Here is a 26,527-nt window from a genome sequence, read left to right as displayed (position 1 = left end):
GCCAAGACATCCCTAAAGTATATAAACTGGTTTAATCCAGCAGTTCCTTCCACAATCCCATGTCTCTCAGCAGCTGCTGTTCTCTGTTCATTAGCATTCAAAAATTTCAGAATTAACAAGGCACGCATAAGGTCCAAACTCCCTGTGTTATATTTCCCATCCTTATGTGGCTTATCTTTTATATTACTTTAGTCTCTCTTTAAAGACTTTATTATTTTTTTATGATTGTCTATACACATTTTCTTTCTTCAGCATCTAAGCACATTTTAAGCATACTCTATCTGTTCAGAGGTTTTCTCAGTCTGGACCTGACTTTTTACATGTCTGCAAGTCTTCTCTGACCTTGTGAGCCAAACATTAAACTGCTAAGCAGTGGTTAGGCCCTCTGCTGTGTGGCACCACTTAGCAAATAGGCTGGTGGCGGGCTCTGGTGCGCCCCCCCCCCTCAGGTCGGTGAGAGCAGAGCCTCATGCCTGCAGCCCAGCCTGGAGCTGGTCTATTTGCATTGGCTCTGGTAGGCATTACTACCTAGTCTCCCACCACCCAGTATCAGGCCATCCACTGCTCATAACCCCCATTCAAGTGCTCAGTAGCAGGGCCTCTTAAAAGGGCTGAGCCTGTGTATGCCACAAGCACTGAGCCTACTACGAGCTTTTTTTTTCTTTCAGCTTTCTCAGGCCCTGTGTGTATTCACATGCCATGTTGGGTGCCATTTGTAATAAGCTTTTTTTTTTTTGTCGGCCTCCAGCTCACAACAACAAAGAGACTTGTTACTAATTATGAAAGCTTGGGCTTTAGCTTAGGCTTGTCCCACTTGCTCATATTAACTTAAACTGACCCTTTTATATTAATCTATGTTCTGTCATGTGGTGTTAACATCTCTTCCATCTTGCACCTCCTATTTCCTCTGTGTCTCCTGGGGTCTCCCATGTGCCTAGATTCCTCCTCCTTTTCCTTTCTCTCCCCAGAAATCCTTCCTATACACTCATGCCTAGCTACCGGCCGCTCAGCTTTTTATTACCCCAATCACAGCAACACATCTTCACACAGTGTACAAATATCCCGCAACATTTAGCAATGAGTCATTGTTTTAGGATGCCAGGATATATGTGCTGGGATTTCCCAGAGGGCTAAAATGATGCCCTTTGCTGAGAAGCAAGCTGCCCCTGCAGGCAGGCTGCAAACTCCTATAGCTGTCTCTAGGTTTTAAAGAATGTCTCAGGGGACCAGTGGTCAACTGTTTACCATTTCTTTCTTTTTTTAAAAAAAAATTTATTTGTTTGTTTATTTTGTGGGGAGGTCTGCATGTGTATAGAGGTCAGAGTATAACTTGCTGGGGTCAATACTTTTTTCCTCCATGTGGGTTCTGGGAATCGAACTCAGAATGTCAGGCTTGGCAGCAAGTGCCTTATCCACTGAACCATTTCACCTACCCAATTTTACCATTTCTTAAAGTGCTCTCTCTCCCTCTCCTCTCTCTCTCTCTCTCTCTCTCTCTCTCTCTCTCTCTCTCTCTCTCTCTCTTTGTGTGTGTGTGTGTGTGTGTGTGTGTGTGTGTGTGTGTGTGTTAGGTGGCAGTGGGGGGGGGGGAGACTGACTGTGACTGGGAATGGAACCCAGGGCTTTCCACATGTAGGGCAAAGGCTTTCCTACTGAGCTATAACCCCTGCCCTTTATTCTACTTCTTATTTGGAGACAGGGTCTTACGAAGTTATTCAAGCTGGCCTGGAGTGCACTGTGTCGCCTGGGCAGGCCCCAGCCTCCTGATAGCTGGGATGACACACCTCTTCCTCCAGCTGGACTCTTGTCTTTATTTTACTTAGTTTTCGCATGTGTGCAGTAGATAGCAAATTCTCCATGTGTGCAGTAGATAGCAAATTCTCCGCTGAGTGGCTAGATCTATGGCTTTCAAAACTGTCTGAGTGTGTTTTATCAAACATGCCAAACAAATAACCAGTTCTCTCAGTACCTCTGCTGGGCAAATGCCAATCATATATGCAAATACCAGCTTCTGATGCCAGCTTAAGGAAATGGTGGCTCCATGTTCCTTTTGGAGCTAAAGGCAAGCCTTCAGAGTTGGATTGTGGGGGAGTTTTGATGTTTTTTGGGGGCGGTTAGTTTGTTTGTTATATTTTGTTCTGTATGGGGAGGTGGATAACTTTTAAATCAGATGCTCCATTTGCCCTTCTAGCATGAGTGTTGCGTGGGGCATTGTCCCGTCCTTTGGAGATGGCAAGCAGGCTGAGTGGTAGCTGCTGATCAGAGAGCATTCTGAGTGTGGACTTCAGCTGTGGACATCCATGTTTCAGTCTCAAGGTGTTTTCTGTTCAGTGTACACATTAACCTGACAGACAGGCTGCTGCAGAACAATATTTGAAATTTTGATGCTGGAAGAGTACAGTGGTCTTGAACGTTGAAATTAGAATATCGCTTTACTAATGTAGCATGTCTGTGTTGAAATCTAGACAAATTGGCGATACCAAGATGCAGGTAAGATTTAGCCCTTGTAAACAGCCTGAGTTTCCCTTGTCACTTAGCTGCACAGTGTGTGCAAGAGAGAATGGAAGATAACTTCAGTTCCATGAACAGGTATCAGCTCGACACATAGATAACACCAAAGAGTGAGGGCTGAATACCATATTCTTCTCAGTGTGGTGTCTTTTCTAATCCCAATCGAGTCAAAATATTTCCTTCACAACGTTGCTACCTTCCATGTAACAGACGCTTGGCTGCATCTGCAGTAAGACAGTGTGTGTGCCTCGAATTCTGTGCCAATCAAAGGAACTCACCCAGGATTCTGCTATGACTGTGATAATGTAGGAACCTACATTTCACCTCACTTAAGCCTTCTGTGTTCTCTTCCCAGGGTTCAGCGGATTCCTATACAAGCAGGCCATCGGATTCCGATGTCTCTTTGGAAGAGGACCGCGAAGCGATTCGGCAAGAGAGAGAACAGCAAGCAGCTATCCAGCTCGAGAGAGCAAAGGTGACTTTTCCCCCTCTTCTTTTGTTGAAAACCGGCATATTGCTCAGCATCCTGCCTCACATCTGTCTTAGGGTTTCTGAGAAATACTGACCAAAATCAAGGTGGGGAGGAAAGGGTTTATCGGCTTACAGCTCTCTGGTGACACTCCATCACCGAGGGAAATCAGCAGGAACTCAGGCAGGGCAGGAACCTGGAGGCAGGAACTGAAGTGGAGGCTGGGGAGGAATGCTGCTTACTGGCTTGCTCTCTGTGTCTTGCTTAGCCTATTTTCTGGTACCATCAGGACCACCTGCCAAGGGGTGAGACTGCTCACAGTGGGCTGAGCCCTTCCACATCAATCATTAACCAGGAAAATGCTCCACAGGCTTGCCTGCGGGCTAATTTGGTGGGATCATTTTCACAAATGGCATTCCCTCTTTTCAAATGACTCTAGCTTATGTCAAGTTGATATAAAATTAGCCAGCATGGTGTCTTTCTGGAGTATTTCTTTTCCAGCTATCCTGATGAGGCTTTGGATTGCAAGATTTATATTGTATGTTTCCCTCACAGAGGTTAGTGGTATCTGCAGGGGCCCATTTCCTGTGAACCTTTGCCTTTTTCTGTTTGATTTAGTGGTAGTGATAATTCTCAGTCATTTCCCAACCTAGCAGTGTGGCAATATCAAACTCACCTCACCTAGTATTGGCAGAGAGCCTTCTGAGCTGCTAGCCTGAGTCCTCTGTCCTTGACCCCTCCTCGTCACTACGCCAAACAGGCACCATTGTGCTGTGGACCATTTCACTGCCTCCGCCATTGTTTGGATTCTAGATTTCAGATTCCCACCTCAAGTTCAGTATGAAGTTCGGAACATTATTCTGTTTGCTTGCTTGCTTGAGAAGGGGTCCACTACATTGCCCGCTCTGATCTTGAACTTTGAACAACTCCACCAAGAGCAGCAAAGATGAGACAGAAGCCATTGCCCCCTCGATGGGCTTCAGCTCCTCCCCTTCCAGCAGACACTTAGGATGCAGCAAGAAACCGATTGCATGCTGGGGTTTAAGACCGGACAAATTGCTAGAGTTCACCCAGCCTACCTATGTCTTTCTAACTTACTTTTCCAAGCACAGACCCTTTGTTCGAGTTAATTTTTATGCACAATAACAACATATAAGACAGTGTTCGTGGCGAGCCTGTCTTCTTATTTCCATGGCCAGCCTCTGTGGGCAGGTACCTTCCTGAATTTTAGACTCAAACCCAAATAAAGTTAATTTTCTTCTTTTTAATTTTATGATGAAATCTTTTAGAGATTGAAGCAAGAGAAGAATGATGCAGATGAGTGAGGCGTCGGCATCCACGCACTCTGTGCATCTGCCTAGTGCCTGGGAAGGAACAAAGGAGGTTCTCATTTGGGTCCTACCTCAACTGTTGACATTCCCAATGCAAATACACAAACCAATAGCAGAGCTGCCCAGAAGCTGGGAGACCTTGCGTCTCACAGGTTGCTAGTTCTTGTTTTGAACAAGTCCATCTGTTGCATTACTGTGTGATCACCTAAATGGTGTGGCAGGACCGTAGCCTAGGCTTGTGGGTAGCTTAGCCCCCACGGGCTGCACCTGCTCAGGAGCACGTTGCCAGCGGGAGTCTATATACAAGTTTTAAAACCAACTGTTAGAAGCTGGGAAGATAACAGGTGAAGAGCCTGCCTGTTAGGTTTAACCCACACTGCCCCCCTTTCCCTGGCAAGACAAGAGAGTCAGCTACCAAAGATCTCAGGTTTTCAGATCGGAGGCTCTTTCAAAAATCCTTCTTTTCCACCCCTCCTCAGGTTTTTAAAACCCAGTGTACGTTTCCTAGCATACGTTTTTCTTGTACGTGTGGACCTGTTCTTGTGTGTGTGTGTGTGTGTGTGTGTGTGTGTGTGTGTGTGTGTGCCCACAAGTGTGCATATGCATGTTTATGTGCATGTGTGTGGAGGTCAGAAATTAATGTGTTTTCCTAACCACTCTCCCAACTAATATGAGAGACAGGTCTCTGATTGAACATGGAGTCCACCATTTGGCTAGACAGGCTGGCTAGCCCCAGGACTCCTCTCGTCTCTGCCTTTCTAGCACTGAGACTAGAGAGGTGCACCCTGGCACCCAGGTTTGTCACCCTGGTTTCTGCATAGCAAGTGCTTCATCACCTGAACTCTCCTCCCAGTGCTCCCGCACCCCAGTACACATGTCCTGTATCTCACAGTTGGGAGAGTGTCTGTTACCATTGAAAGTAAATAAATAGTTTGTAAGAGTGGGAACAAGGCAGATGGCCCCCCGCCTCTATCTATCCCTCCCCAGCCGTTTAGGGGCTAATTCTTCATTGGGGATTTGGAAAGTACCACAGAGGAAGGGAAATGACCAGGCTGAGAGGAATGAGTCATTCCCAGAGTCATCTCTGCAGATTTCTGGATGTGGCCTGCGACTATAAAACCCAGCGGAGATCCCTCTTTGGAAAGTGATTTCCTCACTGCCTGGAACCATCATTCATCCTATGACACGTGTCAATATGAAAAATGCTTCTCTCTCCTCCTCTCTCCCTCCCTCCTCATTCTGCACTTCTGTCTCTAGTCCAAGCCTGTAGCATTTGCTGTGAAGACAAATGTGAGCTACTGTGGTGCCCTGGATGAGGATGTGCCCGTTCCCAGCACAGCCATCTCCTTTGACGCCAAGGACTTTCTTCACATTAAAGAGGTAAATGTAGGACATACTGCACCCCTTCGTCTGCCAAAAAGCTACATCTGGGAATCAGCCTGAGCCAAATGCACAGGAGAGGAGACCCAAGGAGCTGCCAGTGTGGAGCCTCAGTTCATGCTCTGGGCCTCCACATCCTTTCATCTCACTGAGATTTAGAAGCTGAGGTCATCGCCTGCATTATTGCCACATGCTTTCAACACAGGAGCACACTCAACATTTGAAATGACATAATGTACCCTCCCTCCGTGTGTGTGTGTGTGTGTGTGTGTGTGTGTGTGTGTGTGTGTTGGGAACCAAACCCTGAATCTAATGTATGCTACATTCTCAGCCCATCTGTGGGACTACAGACCCATGGTTCTATGGATATACCTTAGGGAAGCATGAGTTTTGTAGCATAACAGTATCCAGGAGGGACTTTTTACAGAAGAGATATTATCGTGATAGACGCTGTGAACCGTGGTCCTGAAATTGTTAAGCTAAGAAAGGGACAGAGAACTCTAGGAAACAGAGAGCCTGAGGGGTTGAGCAGTGTAAGGAGGACTTGGGGGCTTCACATATAGGAAGGTATAACACTAAAAGAACAACAGCAGAGACTTAAGTTTGTGTTCAGCCTAGGTGCACGGAAGTTGTACTCTGTATCAGGCATTGTACCCAGCACTGCAGGATGAGACATAGGAACAGTGATTCCATGGGCAAGAAACTCCAAGTCTAGGGGCAAGGTGAATAATATTAATGATTCTGTATGGAATGATAAATTCTACTATTAAAAAAAAATGGACTGGTGTCCTGGAAGTTCCTAGAGAGAGAAGGAGACATCAGTATGGAGGAAGAGTCAGAACTGGGCACAGAGTGGCATCAGGAAGGGACAGCCAGAAGCCCGGCAGCGTGACCAGAGGGCGGTAGGAGAAGTAAAACAGAGAGGAGGCCTGTCTGCGGATCAAGAGGTGTAGCTTTTCTATCGGCTGTGCTGGGGACTGAATTCAGGCTTTATGTACACCAGGCAAACTCTATAGCCAAGCTGTTATCTCCAGCCCCAAAGGGCCAGATTTTAAAAGGCACATCTTAAGCCAGGACAAGAAGACTGGTCTCGCTAGTGGGATAGAGAGGAATATGGAGTGAAGCTTAGACGTGAGCAGCCTTGTATTGGGAATGGGAGCTGTGATGGGCAAAGGAGAATTGGGGATCTCATTCCACTGTTTGTAGTAGAGAAAGTGGTGGAGAGAGAAATAAAGGCTGGAGGTCAGCTTTTCAAAGTTTCTTGGAATCACAGGAAGTAGCGTCAGCCTCTAGATTCAGCTTTTGAAACAGAGAAGGCAGAAAGGGGGCCAGATGTTGCAGCGGTGGACATGGCCGTGAGTTTATGTCTGGGCACACTGTGTCTGGGGGGACTATGACCCCTTCAGCATCTGAGTGGTTGAATCTGTGTTGTTATTTCCACCAGAAGCAACTAAGCCATATTCATTGGTTGCCAGCGCTCATCATTTTCAAGGAGAAGTGACCTTTAAGAATGAGGGACATTCTGGGCTGGAGAGATGGCTCAGCCGTTAAAGGCTAGGCTCACAACCAAAAATACAAGAATGAGGGACATTCTCAGGTGCATATGACAGTGACAGTCCAACCTTGTGGTATTTGATTGCTTCATATTAATATTCTAGTTTTTATTAGTATGTATTTTAATTGGACATACTTATGTGATCATTTGATACATATAATAGGTCACAACAAAACCAGAATAGTTAATACTTCCAGCTCTTTAAACTTAAAAAACAAAAGTTTTCTGAGGTAGACTGTGGCATTTTGAAACATGTATGCAGTCTGCACTGGCCAAATCGGGGAAGCTAATGCTTGCATCTCCATAGAGTTTCTCTGTGTGGGGCACCTTCGAGCCGCTCGGACAGCAGTTGATGTGTCTTGCTCGTAGCTTTTGGGTCTGTGAGCTGTTGGTCAAGGGATTTTCCTGCAGTCTAGCAGCTCCTTTTTCCTTTGTGACGTGGTTTCTGATCTGGTAATCGTCTGTGGATCAGAGCCACTTGTTTTCAAATCTTGCAGATCAAATAAAAAACATCTTAGAAAGAGCACATGCTAATCACTTTGGGGAAATCAAAACAGGGAAGACCGGAACAGTGCTAAGGAGGCCTTTCCAGAATGCTGACTCAATCCCTGGGCCATCAGCACAGGGACAGGCACACTTCTGTGACAGACCGAGTCTTTCCTTGAATGCACCAGCGCCCATTCTGTTTTCTCAACAATATAAAGGCTTAAAGGTCAAGAAAAGCCACAGTGGTGCCTGTTCCGAAGCCACACAGAGAGACCTGCCGCTCATGACTCTGCACAGCACCTCGCTCCCCAGTGGCCAGAGACCTTTCACTCACACTGAGTCAGAGGCTCAGTGTTCCTTACCTGTTTCCTAGAACTGCAGTAAACCATTTTGGGAAGTCACATTAGCCATCTTAGGCGGCCCTATAAGGTCGCTCGGGTACCACTTAACAAATGAGTGTCTCGGTGGGCTTACTTAACTTCAGGAAATAACTGAAGCCCTAGGAACCCCTGACTCATGTCTGTGTTGTCCCTGGCACAGTAAAATGTCAACTCCAAACCTACACGCCAGAGTCCAAAGGGGTCCGCTTGCCTTTTCTTAATTACAAAACAGACGGACCTGTTAGTTCAGGTGTGTTATGCTGAATTGAAGACAGGAAACTAAGACCCAGATTGCTCAAGGGTCCCTGTCACATCAACTCAAGCTCCTCTCCACACAGTCTCTCCACTGGCACAAAGCGCGGCTTCTGCAGGAGCTCTGTGCAGACAGGGCTGAAGCCTGCCATGTCGCTTGCATTTCAATATGAGATTGTTACTTAGAATTATTCAAGTTTCTCAGAATTTTATGCTGTGATGACTCAATGAACCTTTCATTCTTCCTTGTCACAATGTCAGAGATGTAAATTCCACTTTCCTCTGAGCTCAGCAACTCATCCTAGAGTTGGTAGGTGTTCACACACACACACACACACACACACACACACACACACACACACACAGGAAAAGAGTTTCTTATCAACGCTGATAAAGACCACGAAGGCACCTTTGTACTCCTTCCTGGGAGGTTTAAACAATATGATTTCTATCTATTTTCTAGAAATTACCCGTAGAAACATTACCTTGAGGCTTAGACTAAACCGGTCTGCCCTGGGGCTCAGTAAAACAGCAATTGCCAGTGTGGTTTTGCTGGTACCCGGAGTAAGACCGTGCTGACAGACTGTTAGCCCACTTACATTGAAGCAGGGCTATGCTTTTGAGTCTTTGTGACTGTTCTCACAGGACAGCAGATTCCGTGAGCTACAGTAGAGACCTTATTTACCATTTGGGCCCTTGCAAACAAAACCCCCGAAGAATCCTCCTTTCGTCTGCTGAGCTGAAAACATCTCCTACAAAACACAAAAGCGTGATGTTGGTGGTCTCTATGCACTGTATGTACAGTGGGGCGTAGTATACCAGACCAATGGCGTTTTACCCCTCCGCTTGCCTGGAGTTAGCCACTGAAATGTGAAGATAACTGAATTACTATTGATAGCAGCTTTCCTCTCTGCATTCCAGAAATACAACAATGATTGGTGGATAGGGAGGCTGGTCAAAGAGGGCTGTGAGATTGGCTTCATCCCAAGCCCGCTGCGGCTGGAGAACATACGGATTCAACAGGAGCAGAAGAGAGGCCGTTTTCATGGCGGGTAACGCCCCATCTTCTCCAGGAGCTAGCCTTTTCTTTCTCCCTCCCTTCCTCCCTCCCTCCTTTCTTCCTCCTTCCTCCCCTCCCTCCTCCGTTCCCTCTCTTTGCCAGCTTTAAAGCAGGTTTCCATTAGGTATACTTCACTGCACATAGGCTCTTCTTGAGGAGGACACAGAGGTTTGGGGTTTAACTATTTCCACTGTGTTCTGAACCCCAGCAACTCAAAAATCCACATGAATTCCACAGTGGACTCTGCTTCCCGTGGGTACAGTAAACCCATCATACTTGTTTTCCTCTGTGAGGGTTCCAGGGGGCCTCATTTCTCAGGAGAGCTCAGGTAGCAACTGCCATGACCAAGAGCCGTAGTTCTGCTCTGTTCCCTGTCAACAGCTCCCTGCACTGGGCACAGAGTGTGATGGTGTGGACAGTCCTAGGGGTACTTTTCTCTACTTGGCCTCTTGTGCCATCCCCTTCTGCCGACACTGTGCTGAAGACTCCGGGGAGTGTTCCAGCAGCACACAGACCTCAGAGGGCTAGTGGCAGGGCTGTTCCCCGGAGGGTGAGCGCAGCCTGACAGGAGCCCTGGCCGAACTGGGTCTCGGAGGTGCTTGCTGCTGTCCCTGCTCTCCCTGAAGCCCTGGTTTCGTGTACATTAGAATTGTTCAAAAGCGTTCAAATCAAGCAAGTTCTGCTACTGTTATCATTGCTTTGAGACAATCTTGCTGTGTGCTTGAGGCTTGTCCTCGGTGAGGCAATTCTTCTGCACCAGCCCCATGCCCTAGCGCTGGATCACAGCTGTGCATCACCATGTCTGGCTGAAGCAGTTCTTTCCTTTGATTTAATCTTTCTCTTCAGTTTTTTTTTTTTAATTAAAAAAAAAACTGCTGTGTTATTTAAGTCTCCCTTTGCTTTTATCCTAATGAAAACCTTTCCAGTAATGATGGAATAGAGGTACAGTTAACCACCTGACTGTTTCCAGTGTGGCTTTGAACTCACAGAGACCCAGAGGATCTCTGCCTCTGGAATGCTAGGATTAAAGGCGTATATGCCACCATTTTCTAGCCTTTGTATCTAGTGGTTGTTCTGTTCTCTGACCCCAGATAAGTTTATTAGGGTGCACAATATTTTGGGGAACACAATGTCACCACACTGTATGATTAATTTTCTGTTAAGATGCTTTATTATTAATCCTCTGGTTCCCTTTGCTCTAGAAATTTCATCTTCCATGCCTCTTAACACACGGGGAACACTTGGCCCTTCCCTGGGCCTTTACGTTTGCTTCCTCTCCTGGGACTCCTCTTCCTCCTTTGCTGTTAGTAGATCCCTCCATCTCTTCCGGGTTCTTGTTGCAGAGTTCCAGTGGCTCCCTCCTTCCCTGCTGTATTTTAAGTTGTACCCACTCCAGACTCACCCCCTCCCTGCATTTTCCATCTCTTTCCAACTTGTTTCTATTACACTTGCTACTCTCAGGAATATTGGGTATTTACCTATTTCTCTTGTTTAGCCTTGATGATCTCCTACTAGAATGTGGCTCACTAACAATCTCCCACCATTTTTGCTGTTATTAATATGTGCATATATATATATAATATATGTATGTATATGTGTGTAATACATACACACATATCTCTCTCTCTCTCTCTCTCTATATATATATATATATATATATATATATATATATATATAAAGTTTACTTCAAGGCAAGAGAAACAATAAAACCAAGGCCTCATTCACAGAGGCTCACATGTCATGCTTCTCTCTGTGATGTATAAATAACTCCTGTGTCCATAGATGGGAAAGCAAACACTCAAAGATGTATCGCAGTGTGTTCCACAGCAGTGACAGAGCTGTTCACTGCTGGGCTATGAACACACATGAATTACTGCTGGCAGCCCTTACTGTCGACAACAGGAATGGTTCATAGAACACCCCCAACCCCCATGTGCTCTGAAGAAGCAGTTCTCCGGGTCCTCTCGCTTGTTCTGAGCTTTCTGGCCTCTGGTACTTTAATCCTTGGTCTCAAGTAAACATATGGCTCCAAAGAGCATCCTTGCCAGGGGTCCTTCTGCTCAATTTTTGTATGAATAACAGGGAAAGAGAATTTGCAAAGAATTTCCAGTGTCAATTAGATCTGCACTCACTCTGAGAAATGAGGTCAGAGAAAGCATTTGAGGACATTCCTGATGCTCTTCTAACAGGCTTTGGTGTGTTTTGAATTATTTAGCAGAAGGCCAAAGAACACCTTGGATTCTCAGTTTCTGTTTTCAGAGGATCTGGGGCGAGAGTCTTAAGTTCGTTTCCATGTTCTAGGAAATCGAGTGGGAACTCTTCCTCCAGTCTGGGAGAAATGGTGTCAGGAACATTTCGAGCGACTCCCACCACAACAGGTGAGCAGTTCCACTACTAAACATCGGAGCACATAAGCAGACGATTTTACTGGTTTGGAAATAAAGACTTGATTTAAGATTTAAAGCTTCTTTTATTTAAGGTTTCCTTGCTCATTTGAATCCCATTTGACTTGAAAGGTACTAACGATACAAAAATTTAGCTCATTAGTATAATTTTGAAAAATTTCATTCACCCCCTGTAGCCAGTAACTCTCCATGTATAAACCAACCCCAAGTTCATTATGCCTCTCCCCCAACTCAAGATACTTCAATATTGTGAGACCAATAGAGATAAAAGCTCATGGACTCTCACATGTTCAGTATGTACATAAAACTTTAGCACATGTTGTACGTATAGGGGGTTATAGCACCCCTGCAGCAAGATTACTGTGTCTTTATATTTGACATTAGATAGTTCCAGCTGAGCCCTAGAATTAACTCAGTGAAGAGACAGGGTATCTCAATAAAGACTCTGTGTGTCTTTGGATATAGTAAAGATATTCACCTAGAAAGTTCTCTTCCATCACATTCTCTAACTCTAATTCCATTCTGGCCAGGAACTGAGGCTGTGCCAGAGCATCCAATGTCACCAGTTCAGATGGTAGGCCAAGGCTCTGCAACTCAAGTCAATGCTAGGTCGATTCTGGGACAGTTCTGAGGGCTGGGTCCTTGTTTGTGAGGGTTCATTCTGACCTCCAGGGCTGGGAACCAACCTGTTCCTCTAGGTGACCCTATGTAAACAGGACCTGTTGCTTGGATGGCGGCAAAGCCATCTTCATTGGTTGTGGAGTAGGTTCTGCCTTCTGTGTGTTTGCTGGACACTGGGGCACTACCAAGCTTATCACTCTTACCAGCTGGAGGGGACATGGGAAACTTGCTGTCCGAGTGTTAAGAGGAACATAGTAGAAACAGAGGTATCAGCATTCAGAAGAAATACCCGAAGATCTGCAATATTACCTCATGGTTCACCAAACTCACAAAGACGAAATAGTAGCAACAACAACAGTAATAGTAATGTCTGAGGTGATAGTAATTTTGCTCACGTTGTATTGTTCCTTTTTATTACATTTCCTTTAGCCAGCTTGCCCTCAGCTTCGTACGTACCACATCCAGTGTGGGCACACCCATGGTTAATGGTTAGCTAACAACCTCCAGTGTTGTTTGAGTGCCTGTCCCAGCCTTTCCCAGGAAATCATGATGTAAAGTCATTGGTGCAGAGAGGAAGTTATCGTATTTCATGTCATCATGGTAGCACGTCCAGAGTGAAGTGGCGGGGCAGTGAAATGCTGAGTGGGGGCCAGGCAAGCACGGAGGACAGTGGCAGAAGTCCCTCCTCTGATCTTTTAAACTCGTGTGCTATCATTTGCAGAGATTACATATTTTGATGTGACTCTCATTGTTGTCTTTTAGCAAAACAGAAGCAGAAAGTGGTAAGTTGTGTTTCCTTTTTAAACTCCTGCTGAGGTTTCTATCCGTACATGCCTGCGATGCTCCATTTCCGTGACCCACATACCTAAAAAGAGAGGGATGGGCCTCCTCGGTCGGGACCCTTAGTCGTCTCTTACTGTGCAGCCTGAGAACTCTGGCTGCTGTGGCTGTCAAGGAGCTGGGCCCAGTCTCACCTTCTCACTCGTGTTGACTCATCTCTTTCAGACGGAGCACATTCCTCCTTACGATGTTGTACCATCAATGCGTCCTGTGGTGTTAGTGGGACCATCACTGAAAGGTTATGAGGTACAAATGTCATCCGTTACTCTCCTCTTCTTGACCAAGAACGCTGGAGACCAGCCTTTGGAATCTGGCCCCTCCAGGGTCTATTTACAGATAGGAAGTGGCAGAAGGCAGCTCATAGTATGTGAAGGCAGGTGATGGAAAGCAGTAAAAACTAGATTAAACTTCGGAGATCAAGTAGACCTTACCATGTAATAAAGAGGAGTCAAGACTATAGTGCATGGTATTTCAGATTTTGCCATTCTGGCTTTGTGCTTGAATGGACAAAAGGCATGGGGTGTGATAATCTAAATCTGAAGCTGGGCAACCTTCAGGCCAACCATCCTTCCCCATAGGATGATGTCTGGTAAAGGAGGTATACTTAGTATGCGTTTGTTGAATGAGCTAGCAACTGTCCTGAGGCAGATCTAAGATGCTCATCTTTCTCTCTGAGTTGGAAATGTCAGGTGATGAGCAAGAAAATTATGTACAAAAAAATTAAGTCCCAGATAGGGAGAATTCCAAACATGCTCAGGCTGGCAGGGCAGCTGAGCCCAGAGCTGATGTTGGGACTACCCACTGCTCCTCAGTAGAGGCAAGCATAACTCTGCCATGTGAAGATGATGATCTCATTGAGGCAAATCTGTATCCTAAGGGAAATAGGAGGAGGGTTTGCCTGGGATCATTCCTCTCTGGAGAAGAGCCAAGGGAGACATTAGCAACTGTTGGATTAACATGAAACCTGCCCTCTGAGATGCCTGGTGTGATGGGGGGTCTCTCCTCAGTCACTGTGCCCTTCCCCCTCTCTCACCGTTGATCTCTCTCTCTCTCTCTCTCTCTCTCTCTCTCTCTCTCTCTCTCCTCTCCCTCTCCCTCTCCCTCTCCCTCTCCCTCTCTCTCTCCCTCTCTCTCTCCCTCTCCCTCTCCCTCTTTCCCCGTGTTTGCCTCACTCTCTTTTTCTCACCTCTGCAAAGGTAACAGACATGATGCAGAAAGCCCTCTTTGATTTCCTGAAGCACAGGTTTGATGGGAGGTGAGACATCTAGATGCTTTTGTATTTTGATTTTCCTTTAACTGAACAAGTGTGATAAATTGATTTGTGGGTCTGTTTCCAATGATTACAGAAGTCCAGTGATTAAATTGAACTCAGTGTTCCAGGAAAGTGTTCACTAAAACAGCTATGAAAATATGAAGTATTGCATGAGGCCCCCAAGGATAAAACAAAACGGAAATTAATCCATTTGCTGGGTGTAATGTGTACTTGTCTTTATTTTCTCACTTACAAGCGAGTTCATACCGAACTGGTTTTCATGAAGAAATTAGTTTAAATGTATATTTCTGATAAATACAATGGCTCACTGGTCATGCTGGGTAGTGTCTGGGAACTGTGCATGTGTGTGCATGCATGTATCCATGTATGTGTGATTTGAAGGTATAAATATAAAGTGCTTTGCAAGAATGAAATGCTGGAAACAGCCTCCAATAAATAACTAAATTTCCTTAGAAGAGGAATACAACTATCTCTTTGTGTAGCCTTCTGAGTGACTGTTGAAGGGAACTGTACTTATTTGGATGTATTTTTAGAAGTAACCTTGTTATTTTTATAGGAATGTTTTACACGTGTCCCCCCTATAAGCCATCATCATATGACCTCAAATAAATTCATGCTTCAGTTTCATGGGAACAGTCTAGAGCTCTTAGGTTTTCCAGAGAAGTGGTACAACTCTATATTGACTCAAAAATGAGAACATGATTGTTCACAAGTGGAATGTGTTCCACATAGAAACAACCACCCAGAAAAACCTGAAGATTTATCAGAAGCAAATTTATATAGCACACCTTGAGAAACCTGGGCAATGCATCTGGGTTTTCACTTTAAACTGAATAATTCATTTAAAAATTATTTTTAAATACTTTAAAAATGGATCTTTAGAGTTCAATTAATTTTAAGAAAAGACAACGATGGTCATGCTTTAAGCACAAATTGTGTGTATACAAAACCTAAGTACAATATATATACATGTATGTATTTATATATATAATTTCATAGGAATATTTTATATATTTATAATTTGTTAAAAGAAAAGCTTTCTGTGTAGTCATGTGAAAATAACCATTGGTTTCTAACACCAGATACAGTGAAAAGAAGCTGAGGGGCTAGAGGGATAGTGCAGTGGGTAAGAGTGCTTGCTGTACATACAAACGTGAGTCCCTAAGTTCAAATCCCCAGCACTCACATAAAACACAGCATTGCCTCTTGTGTGTCTGTAACCTCAGTGCTGTGTAGATGGAGCTGAGGGCATCACTAGGCTTGTTGGCTCTGGGTTTATGAAAGACACTGTCTCAAATAAATAAGATGGCGAGTGGTAAGAGTAGGATTCCCAACGTCTTCCGCCATCAGGTGAATTTCTAAGTACATGACTGAATGGAAAACCAGGTCACCTTAGTAATAGACCCCTAGATGCATAGTGATGTGAACACACCGGAAGCTTAATTTCACTACTAAACGGTCAGAGACAGGGATTCCTGTTGGGGAAGAAAAGGTAAGTGGCAAGGGGAATCTCGAGAAGAGCGTTTGCTTCATCTGCTGTTTGGGGCCCATGGCCTTTAACTGAGCTCTCCAGTCAGCTAACAGGGAAAGGACCTCTGGGGCCTGGAAATAGTACACATAAGGGCTCATTTCATTGGCTAGAATTTGGTTATGTGGCCATTCTTAGTTGCAAAGGACTCTGGGAAGTACAATTTAGCTATATACCTCAGATGAAGAGAAAATGGAGTTGCCTCCCCCATAATTATCTGTAATCTAGTGGGCACAAAGGGTTGGTAAGAAAGACATGGTTGTTCTCCCTCCCTCTCCCTCTCCCTCTCCCCCACCCCTCTCTTTCTCAAGACAGGTCCAGATGGTCCTGGCTACTAGGGAATTCATGTCCTAAAAATACATTACAAAGAAACAGCTGAAGCTGGACTCTAACTTAACAGTAACGGTCTAGGTCCTGTCGTGTGGTGTTCTGGCCCATAACTCTGACCCACAAGTGCCTCTGTGGATGGAAAACAGCTAACCTGAGTGACCCAGTGTGCTAGAATATTAGTTAAAGATACGTTAACATTTGTTTAATGATGCAATGATGTGTTGCATTCTTTTTTCTTTTTTTTTTCTTTTTTTTTTTTTTTTTTGGTTTTTTTTTGAGACAGGGTTTCTCTGTGTAGTTTTGCACCTTTCCTGGGACTCACTTGGTAGCCCAGGCTGGCCTCGAACTCAGAGAGATCCGCCTGGCTCTGCCTCCCGAGTGCTGGTATTAAAGGCGTCCGCCACCACCGCCCGGCTATGTGTTGCATTCTTTTATGTTCTATTTGTTTAACTCTGTGAAGCTGTGTTCCTTTGCTTGTCTAAAACACTTGATTGGTCTAATAAAGAGCTGAAAGGCCAATAGGTAGGCAGGAGAAAGGGTAGGTGGGGTGGACTGGCAGGCAGAATAAATAGGAGAAATATCAGAGGAGAAGATCAAGGTATGAAAGAAGGAGGAGGACACCAGGAATCAGCCACCCAGCTACACAGCAAGCCACAAAGTAAGAAGTAAAGAAAAGTATACAGAAATAGAAGAAGATAAAAACCCAGAGGCATAAGGTAGACAGAATGGTTTAAGTTAAGGAAAGCTGGCTAGAAATAAGCCAAGCTAAGGCTGGGCATTCAGAAGAAAGAATAAGCCCCTGTGTGTTTATTTGGGAGCTGGGTGGCGGGCCCCCAAAGAGCCAGAGTATCAAGTAAAGAATAACCAAAACAAACAAACAAACAAACAAACAAACAAACAGCTCTGCTGTTCTTGGTTGCCTTTACACAGGTTCCTTCAGCTGTGTGTGGACTCGCTGGTTTTAACCTGGGTACCTTCACTGAAGGCTGTCCTGAGCGGTGCCCCCTCCTCTAATTCCATCACAGCTTTTTGATCTGAACAAATCCCCCATCCCACAACTCAGCCTCCACCTGTGCTAGGTTGTTTTGTTTGTAGATAACATTCCTAAGAACAATGTTTTTAAAGGTTGAAAGGCATTGAGGAGAATGAAGAAACTACTTCAGGTCTGGCACAGGGAAAGCTGAATGGCTGAAAGACTAGCTTCAGGAATGCGGTCTTTAACCACGAGGCCATGGGAGAGGATGCTCATTTAGTCACAGCCCGGAGTCGTCTCAAGTCAAGCAGAATTGCTACTTCAGTCACTGTAGCTACCCTACTGATGCTTCTTTCAAATTGAAGAGAGAATTAAAATTTCAATGACAATTTTTCACAGTGTCTGATGATGGCAGAGAGTCTGGGGGAGGGGGTCCAGTAGCAGCCAGAGTGACAGCCAGAGACAGAGGCAGGCCTGGAGAAGTCTGATGTATAGACGTTCTGGAGAGAAATAGGTCGTAACGATGGAAGGGAGAGCATGAACTTGCTTTCAGATGCTGAGAGGGCTCTGCCACAGAAAGAGCCAGGGAGCCCACTGGTGAGCGACTGTGGACAGTTGGGTAAAGAAGGAAGTTGGCCAGGAGCTTCTCACAGATGCTAGCACGTCTTCTGTGGGGGGAATGTTGTGTTTTGAGCTGTGACAATCTGCTGTGTTGTGTTTTTACCAATTAATAAAAGGAGGGAAAACAGCACACAGTCTCTGGTTGAAGTCAGCCAAGAGAGCAGTCGCAGCGAAGACTGACTCCAGGAAGCAGCAGGAACAGCAGCGTCTAACGGAGACCTGTCCAGTGTTTCTTTGACGGTGACTGCAGTAGGGTAGACACCATAGACATCAGGAGAATGGCCCGGGCTTTTCAGGAAGAGCAAATAAGAAATCCATGAGTTAAGAGGCTTTTTAATTCAATACTGCTTTTCAGTTCCCAATTCAAAATTAATTCAGTGGAGTAGATGAAACCCATCTGTTTGACTGTAGCAAAAGCAAAAGCTTGGATAATTTTCCTTTTGACTCCTTAGAAATATGAGTCACTTTAGACCTATTTCTTACTCGGTTTGTTTGAGTCTAACTGTAGCACTTGTAAGAAAAATGGGGGGAAAAAAAGCAATACTAAGTAGCTCCTGAAGTCCTATTGTATATGTCAGTGTCCTTATGCAAGATTGATTCCTGTCAGTGGACTATGGACCCCGTGAGCCAGACAATCTGCTCCAGTGGCACTCAGCCTGCAGGGGACACAGTGGGAACAGAGTGTCTCTATTTCAGACCACAAACACCACCGGGGAGTCATCTTTTCCGAGGAGGTTTGAGTAGCTGGTCGGTCCACCACTGTCAGGCTGAAGGACTGCATCACCAGCTGCAGTCTGCCGACGTACACCACATGTCTCAAGTCCCCCAGACATTGTCATGTAGGCTTTTCATTTCTGTAGTTTATTTTATTAGCATATATTCCCTGTCCACAGCACTGGGTTTTCATAAAGACAGCCTTTTCTGACTACTGGGTAGCTCTGCAGCATCATGTTGTATCCTAAAATCATAAACGAACACTGTGGAGCCTACAGGGATAAGGTCCTAAAATAAAGGGGACTATAGGACATGTGTTCTAAAATGAACAAGCAAAGCAAAACAAACTCAAAATTGTCAAATGGGAAAGAATTTGAAAGAGACGAGTTTAAGCACACCACTTAGGGAGGAGCTAAAACTTGGTACTGAATTTATTGATGAAAGGAAACATCAATTGATGATATCACAAAGCAGCCCCTCCATGTGAGTACGAAAACTCTTTGCCATTGCAGTTCACAAATGGAAAAGGAAACTTCTTTTCTTACAACCCATCTGTCCTTCCTCTCAGGCCCAACCATGATTCTCTCTTCTAGTGCTGGCCTCAAACGCTGGAGATAATGGAATATTTTTTTTTTTTTGCGCCAACTTGAATGCTTAAATTAATAGATTTTGATTACATCATGTCTCACTGCCTTCCCCAAAGTTTTCTGTATATATAAGTCTCACCAGCTCTGGGAGAGGAGAGTCCATGGTGGTGGACTGCTAACTTCTGAAGATAAGATGTGAGGAGACTGTTCCTCTGGAGTCTTTGGATCTCCAACAAATGCTTTCCTTGTATATATTTACACACACACACACACACACACACATACATGCACCTATATGTATGTGTGTGTGTGTGTGTATATATATATATATATATATATATATATATATATATATATATCACCAGGACCCAGGCTACATTTATCTATCTATTTTTCTATCTATCTATCATTTATCTATCTATCTGTCTATCTATTATCTATCTATCTATCTATCTATCTATCTATCTATCTATCTATCTATAGCCAGGGTCTCATTATGTAGTCTTGAATAGCCAGAGTCTCATTATGTAGTCTTGAATAGTCTGGAACTTGCTATGTAGACCATGCTACTGTCAAACTCCCAGACAACCACCTGCCTCTGTCTCCCAAGTGTTGGGATTAAAGGTGTGTGCCACCACATGCATCCCTCTGAGGCAGCTTGTAGAAGGCAGGGTTTATCTGGGGCTCACAGCTCAAGAGGGATCTGTGTTCGATCCAGTCATGGAAAGACGCAGGCAGTGCAGTAGGCAGGCGTGGCGACTGAGCTGGAAGCCCAGAGCTCAGGGATCACACCTTGAACCGTAAGCAGGAAACAGAGAGAGTGAACTGGGAATGGCATGTGGCCTTTGAGACCTCAGAGTTGGCCTCCAACGATGTACTTCCTCCAGGAAGGCTACACCTCCTAAGCCTCCCCAAGCAGTGACACCAACTAGGGACCAGTTATTGAAATGTCTGAGAATATAGGGTACATCTCAAACCAGCACAAATGCTAAGAACACTCATTTAAGGAGTCAGTTTTATGTATTGCCTTCTTTGCCCATAGCAATAATCCTCTGAGATACTAATGACAAGTCTATCACCGTTTTATGGATTAGGAGATGGAGGCTCAAAATGCTATCACTTTGTCCTTGAGCATGAAAATCAAAAGAAAGATAGAAGGGACCCTGGAGTCTTCCTGTGTCTTCCTCTCTGCTCATCCTGCTTTGGAACACTTTGCCTATAAGCACTAGGAATTTAAAAATATGTATTATGCTGAACTGGGCTTCTTACTAATTAGTCAGAATGGAAAAGGATCTTCCAGCTGTTACATTAGCAACATGGGAATACTAATTAGCTTTGAATGGATGTGTCACAACTGAAAGAAGTGTCTTCCCATAGAAAATCTGCAGAAGGGCAGATGAAGTAGTTCTGCAGATAGAGACATCTGCCACCAAGCCCGGTGTCCTGAGTTCTAGCCCTGGGCCTCACATGGCGAGTGGAGAGAACAGACTCCTAACAGCTGTCCTCTGACCTCCTCTAGCACACTATGACCTGTGTGTGCCTACTGCTCCCTCCCATATAAATAAAAATGTAAAAAAAAAAAAAAAAAAAAGTAAGTTAAGAAAATCCCCAGGAAACTAATAATGCCATCAGCTAAGCTGAATCCTGAAGTAGAAACATGCAGGAGGTAGAGTGCAGACTTGAGGATTCAGGGAATGGTTTTTGCTGGGTTTCAGGGATGTGACACCCTGTCTTCAGGGGAACTGAACTTCCGCTGGCCTCTAACTACTGACGCCACCCCAGTGAGGTTGCCGATGGAACACTCTGAAGAAGGTATAGAGATGCCTGGGAGTGCCGGAGGCCTATGTGGATAAGTCAAGCAGGAGAACGGAAAATGTACCATTAGTGTAAAAACATAATAAATTAGGAAACAGTCACTCGGCTGAGGGAACTTTTGTTTCAAAAGAAAGAAATGGAGGTCTGGTATTGGTTTTGATAACAGTAAGCCTTTCAGCAGAAGAAGGCCTTCTATATCATACTGTTAGACTTCTAGAGCTGAGTAGGCCTCTTCATGGACTCTACTCCATGCATGTATATTTTTGCTAACAGACGGCATATATTATCAATGGAGTATTTTTTTATTAGAAAATAAAATGAGAAAAAGAGCATTTTGTCACCGACAGTGTTTTCTCTGTTTTTAAAGTTCAAAGCAGGCTTTTCTGTATATGTTAAATATCAGTTCTATTTGAATGGCTTTGTAAAGTGGTTTTATAACCCAGGGAAAATGTAAGAATATACATTTGTTGATGATTTCACCAAAAGTTAAGAACCAAGAGTTACTATTTGGTGTATGAAGAACTAGGAAATTTTGGCATGGCAGAAATCATTTTCCTGGAAAGTGGAATCCTGTCCTTAAGTCAGCCCACTTGTCTGTAGCCATATAGTTGGGTTATTCTAAGATATGACAGTATGTTTCTATCCAGATGCTTCATTCCTTAACAAACAAGAAACCCAAATTAAACAGGAGACCCCATTCTGTGAGGCAAGAGTGCTGCCCCAAAGACATTGCCTCTCAGAACTGCATGAGGAGGACATGGTAGTTAACACAGGTTGCTGCAAGCTTGAGGCCAGCCTGGGCTACAGAATGAGACTGTTGAGAGAGAGAGAGAGAGAGAGAGAGAGAGAGAGAGAGAGAGAAGAAGAAGAAGAAGAAGAAGGAGGAGGAGGAGGAGGAGGAGGAGGAGAGGAAGGAAGGAAGGAAGGAAGGGAGAGAGAGAGAGAGAGAGAGAGAGAGAGAGAGAGAGAGAGAAAGAAAGAAAGAAAGAAAGAAAGAAAGAAAGAAAGAAAGAAAGAAAGAAAGAAAGAAAGAAAGAAAGAAGGAAGCTGCCGTGGAGACTCAGATGTGGTACTCTCTTGATTTAAACCTGGTTTGACCCCTCACCATGCTCACAGCAGGGCCAGAGTTGAAAACCTACCCCTGGCGGCTTGGCTCATCTGAGAGATTTGTTGTTATTGGGAAACAAAACTGAACTGAAAGACAATTGTCCAGTCATGTAACTAAGCCTCATCCTGTGTTCGAGGCCTCCTAGACCATCATTGCCTGGAATAAACCATTGGATTTTCTCCGTGTCTCAGTTTACCTTCTTGGTAAAATGTAGAAGTTTGTTACACCAGTGTTTTCTGGTGTCCTTTAGCTGTTGAACTTTCCTTGTTTGCCTTCACTTTTTTCTTTCTTTCTCTTTTGAAAATGGTGAAATCATGAGGGAGTTCCATGTAGAGGACAGAAATTCGGAAGTAGAAGCCAGAGGATCACTCATGTCAGCGCTCACAATGGTCCCCGTGAATCTCTGCACAGCCTGTGATTCTGTGCAGGATGATTTGAGGCTGCCTCAAGTGATCATCAAAGCATAAAAATTCGAAACGTTAAAACACTGCAGAGTTCCAAGCACCTGCAGCTTATGAATGTGACGACCCAGGCCAGCACCACTCGGCTTCAGAATCCTGCTGGAACTTCTACACACTGCATTGCTCTAGAGATGTGACTTCTAAGCTGGGCACAGTAGTGGGTCTTTATGGTTCCAGGACAAGGGAGCCTGAGACAGGAGGATTATGAATTCAAAGTTATCCAGATACACAGTGAGACCCTACCTAGAAAAAAAAAATTCTTGTTTCCAAGCATTTATGAAAAGGACAATTTTGGGTTCTCCCCAAAGCTTCTAGTCACCTATGTTTCTAGACAGTATTAAAATATCCTGAAACAGGAGTAAGAGGACATGAAATTAAATATACTCATCCTTTTGTGCTCTAACTCCCAAAGGAGTTTGACCCTGGAGAAGAGTAAGTGTAGTCTGAGGAGAAAGGGAAATGATTCTCCCCTTTCTGAACTCAGCCAAGCTGTGCAGACCAGGGTAGGGAAGGCCCTCAGATTCTGTAATTGGTCTAGGTAGACCAGCTTTGAATTCTACAGCTAGTAGCTGGGAACTGAGCAGGCTCAGGTAAAAATTATTTTGAAGTCTACATGCTTTCATTTGTTAATGAATATTCTGGCTGCCTTCCTCTTTCCATACAAAGTCTGTCATTCTTCTGTGACTGCAAGGTGTGTTCTAATTGAACAAAACGCCAGTCTCCTGCTCACATTGCCTTCCACTATTGGAACTACAAGTGCCCACCAGACTTGCTCGGATCCTGTGCGAACATGCTGGGGCTCCCGGGCTGCAGAAAAGAAACCATGTTTCTCACATTCTTGTTGGCAAAGCTCCTCTTGGGCCTAGAGAGAAGTACTTTATGTATCAGGGATTAACTACTGAGCCAGGAAATGCATCTTAACTACCAACTGTCTCATTTTTTTCTGTGGTCAAATGAAGCTTTCCCTTTCTGGCCAGCAGGGCTGGGGCAGAGCATTCGTGGGTCCTGAAGGTCTTGTTCGAGAGCAAATCAACTGTGAATTCTGAGGAAACTGTAAAGCTATTTCCTAGAAAGAGCATGGCTAATTCATGCTTTGATTCCCTCCTGGTGTGGTGTGTGCTTTAAAGGCAACTGGGCCAGGCAGGCCATAATGGAGGGAATATATTTTCACTGGAGTGGTTTTCAACTGAAGATCCAAAGCCTGCCGTCATTCACCCTGTTTGTGTTTTAATATGAGCCAGTGGCTGTTTCAAATCCTCATGGCTGAGGTTTACTGTACAGTGGTTCCGCGGTAGTATGTAAAATGGCTATTAAGCACCGCAGCTGTAAGTCACTCAGAGAGCCACATAACATTTTTACTGGCCTGTTCTGTGTTCCTCTTCCTAGGATATCAATAACAAGAGTAACGGCTGACATTTCTCTTGCTAAGAGGTCTGTCCTCAACAATCCTAGCAAGAGAGCAATAATTGAACGTTCAAACACCAGATCCAGCTTAGGTAAGATGTTTTCACGTAGGCATGAGGTGTATGTGTGGGGAATGTCTTGTCCTGCTTGGGCACTGTCTGCATGGAGAAGTGTTGAGTATCTGTAGAGAAAGCCAGCCAATGGACAGGAGAGGGGCAGAGTCCTGTAGCAGCCAGATGCCAGCCCCCCTCGGTTTTAGTCTGTTAGCTAAGCAGCAGTCTGGTGAGAAAAGGCCTTCTCAAGTTCTACTATTCAGTTGCTGCTGAACCCTGGGAAACCACCCATTTCCTCTTCCCCAAATGTGACAATAAGGTTTCTGTTATAGCTGACACATGACTGACATGAAACGAAAGGAAATGTTTAGAAGGGCAAGATAATGATGTTCTTGTGTGGCCAACTGGTATACCCGGAAGCATCACACCTTTCAGTAGAAACGGTGACCACCATGATAAACATGCAGGGAACTCAAACCCATCTTTTCTGGGTGCTTTTTGGAAAACATGTTAAAATCCTCCCATAAGGGAGAATAAAAAGGTTGTAGGTGGGTTAGGATGTGCTTAGAAGTGAGTGACTCTGGGAAATGTTGCTTTGAGCCCATGGGAGAAAAAAATAACAGTTTTGGAAGCTGAGTGAGGGTATGCATACCTGTAATCCCATCACGTGGGAAGTGGAGCCAAGAGGATTGGAGGTTCAAGGCCAGCCTGAACTACATAAGACCTTGCCTCGAAAGCAAACCAACACAGGGGCATCACTAGTCCCAGAGATGCTGGAGCTCTCCAGTCTAGTGGCAAAGAGTGTTCATTAAGGGCCTCCAGCACTGGAGTCTGTGACTGTTCCAACTTTAATTACCTGTAACAGATTTATGAAGAAGCTTCCATGAGAACCCGTCTGGGTAGCCAAGATTGTTGGTTTTCTCAAACAAAGTGAGCTAGGTAGATGAAAATGCCCTCGCCTTCCTTGTGCCTGTACTTTGCCTATTACACTCTATGTATTTTCTAAACACCACGGTCACCCCGCTGTGTAATCTGGCCCTCGGCCGATCTCCCCAAGCTCCACCACTGCTCATGCAGCGGTGCCGCTGCCCGGGGGCTTTGTGTTGTTTCTGCAGTGGCTGTGAACCCACATGCCAGCTCATTGCTGGTGCAGAGTAAACAAAACCCAGGTATTTCTGAGCTATTTGGACCGAGACTAAGAGTGCCTTGCGGGTTCTGGTCCCGGGGCAGTCCAGTTTGTATTGACGCCTTTTTGTTCCTTCAGAAGAATACTAATTGTTATTGTACATTATTTTATAATAATATGTGAGACTTGAAGCTAAAATGATATAAGCTTGTTCTGGCATGGATCTGCCTAGCAGCTCCTTTAAAACTGCAGCAAGCTGATAAAAGCACATGTGGAGGACCTACCCCACCTTCTTTTAGTAAAAACTGACTTTATTTCCCAAATGCCCTTCTTGAGAAAAATTTCTATTTAAATGGTTTCTGACATGCTAGAAAAAAAATGAATATTTTTTTTTGTTACTCACAAATGTAGACTATTCTTTCATAAGAATTTGGCAAGGATCTCCTTATATAGATATCCTGAAAACTGGTTACTGGAAAATCAATGTGGAACCTTTCAGGACATTGGTGTTTGAGGATGTGACAGTGATATGTGTTTTGACTCCTTAAATTCATATTTTTTAAAGAAGATTTTTATTTATTTGTGTGCATGCCACATATACGGGGGTGCCACATATACGGGGGTGCCTGAGAAGGCCAGAGGGGTTGTCTTGTCCCCTGGAACTGGAGTACAGTGGTTATGAGCTGTCTAATGTGGATGCTGGAACCGAGCTTGGTCCTCTGGAAGAGCAGCAAGTGCCCTTAACTGCTTGACCATCCCTCTGTCCCCCACATTCATGCTTTTTTTTTTTTTTTTTTTTGGTTTTTCGAGACAGGGTTTCTCTGTGTAGCTTTGTGCCTTTCCTGGGACTCACTTGGTAGTCCAGGCTGGCCTCGAACTCACAGAGATCCGCCTGCCTCTGCCTCCCGAGTGCTGGGATTAAAGGCGTGTGCCACCACTGCCCGGCCACATTCCTGCTTTTTAAGGTAGACTATGCATTAAATGTCAGAAATTCTGTAAGAAATGGGAAAGTTTTGCTTTTATGCTAAGTCTTCCCTTTAGTAGAATCTGATTCAGATTTGGGGCATGACCCACTACATCAGGTGATTCATAAAGTATATAAAGGATATATTTTTTTTTTTTGGCTGTTCTTGTTGTTTGTTTGGTTTTGGTTTTTTGGGGTTTTTTGGGTTTTTTTGTTTGTTTGTTTGTTTGTTTCTTTCTTTCTTTTCTTTTCTTTCTTTTTTTTTTTTTTTTTTTTTTTT

General features: G+C 44.5%; 1 protein-coding gene across 5 annotated transcripts in view; it reads left to right on the top strand.

Moving 5' to 3' along the window:
- The window catches only part of Cacnb4 (calcium voltage-gated channel auxiliary subunit beta 4), a 265,165-nt gene that overhangs the window by 214,493 nt on the left and 24,145 nt on the right, over positions 1 to 26,527 (top strand). For 4 of the 5 annotated variants that reach the window (XM_028877169.2, XM_028877237.2, XM_028877314.2 and 1 more), the window contains 8 exons: positions 2,867 to 2,986; positions 5,569 to 5,691; positions 9,286 to 9,416; positions 11,726 to 11,802; positions 13,213 to 13,232; positions 13,456 to 13,536; positions 14,487 to 14,545; positions 24,087 to 24,196. In XM_028877169.2, the coding sequence (XP_028733002.1) occupies positions 2,867 to 2,986; positions 5,569 to 5,691; positions 9,286 to 9,416; positions 11,726 to 11,802; positions 13,213 to 13,232; positions 13,456 to 13,536; positions 14,487 to 14,545; positions 24,087 to 24,196 (721 nt within the window). Of the gene's footprint in view, positions 1 to 2,866; positions 2,987 to 5,568; positions 5,692 to 9,285; positions 9,417 to 11,725; positions 11,803 to 13,212; positions 13,233 to 13,455; positions 13,537 to 14,486; positions 14,546 to 24,086; positions 24,197 to 26,527 lie in introns of those variants that run through there. The other variant, XM_028877456.1, reaches the window with a different exon arrangement.

Source organism: Peromyscus leucopus, chromosome 4 (genome assembly GCF_004664715.2).
Source record: "Peromyscus leucopus breed LL Stock chromosome 4, UCI_PerLeu_2.1, whole genome shotgun sequence".
NCBI classification, from domain to species: Eukaryota; Metazoa; Chordata; class Mammalia; order Rodentia; family Cricetidae; genus Peromyscus; species Peromyscus leucopus.
The sequence above is the reverse complement of the archived record's forward strand: the minus strand, read 5'-3'. Positions and strand labels throughout refer to the sequence as shown.